Source organism: Scardinius erythrophthalmus (genome assembly GCF_964197995.2).
Source record: "Scardinius erythrophthalmus genome assembly, chromosome: 2".
NCBI lineage: Eukaryota > Metazoa > Chordata > Actinopteri > Cypriniformes > Leuciscidae > Scardinius > Scardinius erythrophthalmus.
This window is the reverse complement of record NC_138222.1, coordinates 55,523,320-55,531,317: the sequence shown is the minus strand read 5'-3', so window position 1 is coordinate 55,531,317 and position 7,998 is coordinate 55,523,320. Positions and strand designations below refer to the sequence as shown.

The 7,998-nt window shown below is 40.8% G+C and overlaps 1 protein-coding gene across 1 annotated transcript; it reads right to left on the bottom strand.

The window, feature by feature from the left end:
• Positions 1–710: 710 nt before the first annotated feature.
• LOC308705250 (zinc finger MYM-type protein 1-like) lies at positions 711–2,459 on the bottom strand (the record flags this gene model as incomplete). Its single annotated transcript, XM_081390165.1, has 1 exon — positions 711–2,459. One exon carries the CDS (start codon positions 2,457–2,459, stop codon positions 711–713), a length of 1,749 nt encoding a protein of 582 aa, XP_081246291.1.
• Between the last annotated feature and the right edge of the window lie 5,539 nt (positions 2,460–7,998).

Below are 7,998 nucleotides of genomic sequence, written 5' to 3'. Positions count from 1 at the left end.
AAATTTATGGAGTTGCGGCATTTGCGTGTTATTTTATGTAAAAAGTGATTTATTAGTGGTTAACTTAAACCAGGTAGGATCAGGCGGTCGATTCAAACATGTACGGTTAATTGCTGTGTGTATTGCCTATATTTCTGTCACTGATGCCAATCCAATACATTTTATTATGGTCCTTCCTTCTTTATGCATTCCAGCCAGTGTTGAGCTCCAGCCTTTGTGTGTGGACTGGACTGAAAAGAGGTGGCCAAATAATCTGAGCAGGTATGGATGTGAATTCAGCAGATTTTGAATTGTTTGCTAAACAGAATTTAAGTGCTGTTTTTTAATTAGGCTACTATTTCTAGCAGAACACTGTGTGTGTGTGTGTGTGTGTGTGTGTGTGTGTGTGTGTTTGTTGATTGTAAAAAAAAAAGAAAAAAAAAATTAAATGCATGTGAATTCAGCAGATTTTTTAATGATTGCAAAAAAAGTAAGTATTGCTTTTTAATTGCTAACTCTAGCAGAACACAAAATGGAACACAAAATGCACTTGTGTAAGTGACAAGCTGGACAACTGTCTACTGAGTACACATGCATTGAACAAATTAACGACAAATTGACGACGAGCAAAAGAGGAACGATTAAAAGACAATTAAAAAGTCAGCCTATTATCAGCTTAAAAATATAGAAAGGGTTAAAGGACATCTCAGCAGGATTTGGAAAAAACTCTACTAAAATTTTCCAAAGAGATGTGAACGCCTCTCGGATGTTCCAATGAAGGCCACAGCTATTTCTTTTCTGCCCATTTTTTGCAGTTTCTCCCTGTGGACATGGCAGACTGATACGCTGTTGAGCCGTGACTGTGCCATTGTGGAGCGGAGCCAGGTCTTCAAACGTCGCAGGGCACTGAAACTCCGCTCAGCTTCGCAAGAAGACACAGGGACTACAAGCAACAGCCTAACCAGAGCCTCCACTTGGTGAAACAGCCGTCTCACTTCTGGCACCATGGTCTTCAGAATCTGTCTGACCTCCTGGCAAGAATGAAACTGGTAGCTTGCTTTCAGCATAGCCAGTTGCATTTGCAGCACCTCGGCGTCCAACTCTGGGTACAGCTCCACTGCCTCACTCGACTCACCTGTCCGAAGGTGTTCCTCCAACTTGGCCAGGTGGCCAAGGCCCTCTTGGCTAAATCTGTCATCTAGCTGAGTGACAGCTGTATCGGTGGCACAGAAAAACTGTACTTGGAAGTACTCCTCTGCAGAAGATGGGATGTGACTGTTAGCTGGCCCACCATATCGGTTGGATGGTTTCCTAATATGTGGCAACTTTATTGGCTCGAGATCATAAGATGAGGCGAGTTCTACCGCTCTCGAGTAAAGACTCATAAATGACTCACTTGTTCTCTTCGCCAGGAAGGCTTTCTTGGTGCAATCCACAGCCTGTAACATCCCGCCAATTGATACTGCTCTCCCTTGCAAACTTTTATTGAGACCTTCCAGCTTCAGCAGGATATCCTGCCCCATTACAAGGCCAAGGACGGTGGTACCTTTGTGAAAATGGCCAAGAAGGCCTCTTGCTCGAGGAGCTGAGACACTCGCTTTGTCTGAAGCAATCTCCTCCAGTGCAGCCAGGACTACCTCATACTGTGTGAGGACTGACTTGATGGCTGGTGTGCACACAGTCCATCTTGTGGCACACAATGGCTTAATGGTGGTGAACGAGCCATTTTCAGATATGGCTATCTGTTTGAAGATGGACTTGAACTTCCCAGACTGGCCAAACAAACAATCCAGGTCATGGATCCATGTGAGGGCATCACTCACAACTGGTGCGGATGAGGAGACTGCCTGAGAGACCAGGTTCACACAATGCAGCCCACAGTGGACAAAAATGGCAAGCGGCTGTACTCTGCGGACCAAAGCTTGCATCCCAGATATGTGCCCCGACATGTTTGCCGCTCCGTCATAAGTTTGGCCACGAAGACCTGAGAGTGGGAGGTTGAGGCGGAGCAGCACATCAGAGGCAATTTTCCAAAGATGTGTTCCAGTTGTGGAAGAGGCCTCGTACATCCCCACAAACTCCTCCCTTGGCTCCAGGTCTTTGTCGACATAGCGGAGGCAGATGGAGATCTGCTCCGTTCCACTGATGTCCTGGGTTCCATCCATTATGAGGGAGTACTGCAGTACAGGTAAGGCAGAAATTTCTTCAGCAACCCCCCTAATTATGGTGTTTCCCATAATGCTCAACATTTCGTTTTGTATTTCAGGGCTGGTGTAGGTGTGATGCTTCTGCAGCCACATTGCCAGGTTGGGGTCATCCTCTGCCTTATCCCTGAGATAAGTCTGGAAGTTTCCCTCTTCGTTTGAATGGCCTCTAAGAGCCAAGCCCTGTTTGGAGAGATACCTCAGAGCACCTACAATTTGTAAGAGAGCAGACCTGGCTGCCTCTTGAGCACTTGCTGATGGGCTGCATAATTGCATTCTTACAGAATTTTGTAGATGCGTATGTGTGTTGACAGCTATAATGTGTGCCTTGCTGATCTCATGCCTACTGAAAACATCCCTACCCTTTTTCCAGTTTCTGAAGCCTGCCGATATAAAGGTTGGTTCAGCACTTTTGGCCAAGGTGGAGGTTTTCTGCGCAAAGGTATTCATGCAATGAATACACAAAACCCCCTTTATTTGATGGCTGTAATGTAGCCAGGGGAACGCTTTGTACCAGCTGTCCTGGAACCTTAGCGTCCGGTTTGATTTGGTAAGTGGCTCAATATCCCTTGCACTGGGCTGGTGCGGGCAGTCTAAAGGATGGAGGTGGATCCCCTCATTTTGAGTAGCTGGCTGCTCCTGAAATGTAATTAGTTCATTGGATATGAATGAAGGAGTAACTGAGTAGTAGTTTAGTTAATGGCATCATTTTTGTAAATAGTTATTTGTGTAAATAATGTAGTAGTTTAGTAAGTGGAATCATTTTTGTCAAACAGTAATGTTGCTTGTTTTAAGATTATTGTTGCTGTCTGTTTATTTGAATTGTATAGGTTTTTTCTCAAATTATATGCAGACCTCACCTCGTCATGCTCATCGGTCTGTTCCTGCCTGTCTGTCTTTCTTTCAGATGGACCTGGGACCTGTTCCTGATATAAACCATATGTAATGTAACTTGTTTTTCTTTTTTTTTTTTTATTCATTAACCTGTACCTGTCTTTTTTTCAGTTGTGTGTTGACCTCACCTCTCTATTGTGCACCAGTTCCTGACATTCAGTAAGTTCTTGTCCCTAATAATGTAAACAATACAGTGAAGATGGATGGTAACTTGACTGATTTTGCAGTCTCATTTTTATTGTGCTTTTTTAAACAAACACTTTTTTATAATGCCTGGATTTCTCCTTTTAGGACTTTGTTTCTGTTTTTGAATGTTCTACCTCACCTCGTCACTGTCTTCCACCAGTTCCTGGCTTTCACTTAGTTCCTGTTCCTAATAAAACAAATTTTAAAAGATTGATAACTCCATTGATTTTGGCCTGTGTCATTTTTATTGTGGTTTTATGTGGTGTACGCCAAACAGTCTACAGCAGTTCTTGTAATATCTTCTCTTCTTTTCTCCAAACCGTAAATGTAATAATTAATAATAAGTAATTGGAAATTGAAGGCATGATTCGAACAGGCTAAGTGGTCGTACAAAAAATTGTCACACTTTTTGACAAAATTGACAAAAACACAAATATTCTCTACAAAAAGGCCTCGATGCAGAAAATAAAGTGCTCAGCAATGAAGGGGTGACCCTTTAAAACATCAATAGTAAAAAAACATAACATAATAATTATAATTAATATAATTATAAAATTAATATAATGTTTAATAATAATAATAATAATAAGCTGTGATAAAAGCATTGCTTTTTATTTTATTTTTATTGAATTGTAATGTTACCTGTAACAAAATGCTTTCTCTGTATTCAGGTTTGACTGTAGTAATAATGCAAAAAACGTGTACACTTCACATCAAATTTATTTAAAAAAAAATGTATAAACCTTGGCAAAAAGTATTATTTGGGAATTTATCTAAAAAATACATTCAAATCCACATCTTAAAAGTAAGTAATTGGGTTCAAAAACAACTAGATTTCACAAAACTTTCCATAGAGAGCTATACAGGCATCTAGTGGTAAACCCATGAAATAACAAGTTTTATTTAATTTTCTATCAACAGATGGCACCATTTTTAGGTGTGCGGTCACTTCTGACCGGGAAGTTAACAAGTGGTAGGCCTACACCCAAATGAAGAGCAAAGCAAACTGTGCGCTGCGGTAACTGCTAGCTAGCTAGCTAGCTAATAACATTGTTTGTCAAAAAGAGTGACAGGTTGGGTTATTCATTTAGCCGATAATAAGATACCGGCACTTACTGTGCATGTCTGCTTGGCTTTAAAAAAAGCTCTGATGTCCTGTCCACTTCTTTTTGACATAATGCTGTTATTATTTTCTCTATATGACTATCGCGCTTCTTTTTTTAAAGAATGTTTTTCAAATGAATTGACAGTTTGGAATGGACAGTGAACGAGCGGGAACGAGGCTACCTAGTCTTTGCTGGGATTGGCCAGAATTTCTAGCCAATGTATCATAGACGAGCAAGTCATTTAGCCTTCATACAGTATCACAAGGTTGCATGCTAGTGCCATGGACTATAACATATCAAATTGATAACCTGTAGAACAAATGGATGTTGTTGTACCCACAGCATGGATCTGCAGACCATTGACACAAAGGTAAGACGCGATATGTTTATTAAGATTTGCTGGTATTATGACTAGGTCTTATTTGCACACAAGGGATCGGCTGTTTTAATTCTTCTCTTGCAATTAATGTTACGTTAGCCTTACACCTTCCTTAGCCACCAATTTAATTAGCTAGTTACGGTTTGCGTTCATACAGCAAGCATTGGGGGAGATGATTGTTGAGTAGTCAGTATCTTGTTTAATTATTGCTTGAATCTATTGCTGAATTCTGGAATAGTTGTGATGATGATGAGGAATGGATCAAGTTTTAGTCAAAATGCCTGATGTAGATTGGATGGATGCATGTTGTTGTGAATTGAGAGCAGTCAGATCATGGTGTGATAGTCAATAGTGTTCATCTGTGCTACACGTATTTTTGCTTTTTCAATCTTGGTAAATTTGTAGTGCTTAAGTTGTGTTGTGTGTAGATATGGTAAATTGTACTGGGAATTATATCAAATTATTACATGGCTTGGTTGAATTCCACTGTAGAATGCAGTCTGTTATTATTTCTTGATAATAACACCGTTGCCATGAAAAACAGAGCGTTGCTATGGACGCGGCAGGATTCTAACCGTAGAGACGGAAATATTTTCGCGGAAGCAATACAATCGTGTTTAAATCAATAAACTCTTTTTTAAATCAATATTTTGTGTCAAATTATTGATTTATTTGGTGGGTAGCCATAGCCATGTAATAAGCGGGATAATGTAGAGCGAGGCCCGATTTTGGGTTAGATTTTTCCCCCGTTTTCAGTGGTTATAACAAAGCAACATGAAAGAGAAATTTGGTAATCAATTGTTTAGGTACATTAAACCACGTCATGGCCATGTCATATTGTCAACATGGTACTTATGATATGAAGCAGATTAGTGGGTCATATATCATATAATGCTTTTTGAAAATGTACGGCTTTCTTCTTCATAAAACGAGTCGGACATCATCACATTTTTGTATACATTTTTATTTATTTACATTAATAAGCTACAGGACGTCTTTCAAAACATGACCTGCGCGAAAGAGAAAAAAAATGAATGCATCATTGTACCCAGCACTTCTGAAAATGCACTTCTGAATGCGTCTCTCTCTGTCCCCTCCACATTTCAAACCAAACTGACGCCCATGAACATGACAATGAGTTCACTGTACTAAAATGGCCCCCACAGTCACCAGATCTCAACCCAATAGAGCATCTTTGGGATGTATTGGAACGGGAGCTTCGTGCCCTGGATGTGCATCCCACAAATCTCCATCAACTGCAAGATGCTATCCTATCAATATGGGCCAACATTTCTAAAGAATGCTTTCAGCACCTTGTTGAATCAATGCCACGTAGAATTAAGGCAGTTCTGAAGGCGAAAGGGGGTCAAACAGTATTAGTATGGTGTTCCTAATAATCCTTTAGGTGAGTGTACTTACCACATTTTACGAATCATTTGTCAAAACTGTTCAGTTAAAAATCCAGTCTATTTATACATGGTGTTCACGCCATCTTAGTAGCATGTCCGTGTGTGTGACGTCACCGTAGATGCCATCCATCATAGCTGTACAAAAGAAATGTTTTATGAGTTATTTGTTTTATTATTTATTTGTGTTTTTATGCTGTGATGTGTATCTGCAGATATGAGTTGTTGTATTTATTATTGTTATTATTACTTATATATGTGTTTTATGTGAAACACATTTACCTTTTCAAGTGGTACGTCCAGGGGGGAGGGAGGAGTCAGGCCTATAAAATGGCTTCAGAAATTTAGTATGAGGGTGGGAAGTGCTGTTTGTGTCATTCAGCTGCACGTACAGGTCAGATTTTGTCTTGTTGATGTAGTTTATTTGACCATGTGTTTGGTGCAGTTTGTGTTTTGTTGCATTTAAGTTTTGTTTTGTTTTTGTGTTTTTCCCACAATTATTGGGTGACTGTCATCGTGTGGCAAATAAAAAGCACTCTTGAACCTGACCAACAGCTTCCTCTGTCACTTTGGGCCTCCATCCGCTACTGCTATCTTAACAACCATATTTCATTCATTCCTGTTATTATGATAAGTCGTTCATTTCCAGGTAGAAATTACCTTTTGCTAGTAACGTCCACATTGGTTGTCATAGTGGCGAGTCAAATGTAGGTTCAGCATGCGTGAGACTGGCCGTGGTGGATTCATTTATTATTATGTTTTTCATGAACATCAACACATTTGTCACAGACAAGAGTGCAAAAACGTGAACGGGTGGCAATGTTTATGGGCATTTTTGACCATTCTTCTAGAAGCACATTTGTGAGGTCAGGCACTGATGTTGGAGGAGAAGACCTAACTCACAGTCTCCACTCTAATTCATCCCAAAGCTGTTCTATCAGGTTGAGGTCAGGACTCTGTGCAGGCCAGTCAAGTTCCTCCGCACAAAACTCGCTCATCCATGTCTTTATGGACCTTGCTTTGTACACTGGTGCGCAGTCATGTTGGAACAGGAAGGGGCCATTCCCAAACTGTTCCCACAAATTTGGAGAATGAAATTGTCCAAAATGTTCCTTTCACTGACTATGGGGCCAAACCCCCGAAAAAAACCCCACAGTGCCACACCATAATCCCCCCTCCACTAAACTTTACACTTGGCACAATGCATTCAGGCAAGTACCATTCTGCAACCGCAAAACCCTGACTCGTCCATCGGATTGCCAGACAGAGAAGCGTGATTCGTCACTCCAGAGAACACGCCTCCACTGCTTTACACCACTGTATCCGACGCTTTACATTGCACTTGGTGACGTAAGGCTTGGATGCAGCTGCTCGGCCATGCAAACCCATTCCATGAAGCTCTCTACGTACTGTTCTTGAGATAATCTGAAGGCCACACGAAGTTTGGAGGTCTGTAGCTTTTGTCTCTGCAGAAAGTTGGCGCCTCAGCACTCTGTGATTTTACGTGGCCTACCACTTTTTGGCTGAGTTGCTGTTGTTCCCAATTGCTTACACTTTATTATAATACCACTAACAGTTGACCGTGGAATATAAAGTAGTGAGGAAATTTCACGAAAGGACTTGATGCACAGGTGGCAACCTATCACTGTACCACGCTTGAATTCACTGAGCTCCTGAGAGCGACCCATTCTTTCACAGATGTTTGTATAAGCAGTCTGCATGCCTAGGGGCTTGATTTTATACAACTGTGGCCATGGAAGTGATTGGAACACCTGAATTCAATGACTTGGAGGGGTGTCCCAATACTTTTGGCAATATAGTGAACTTAGTCCAAATATAATTTT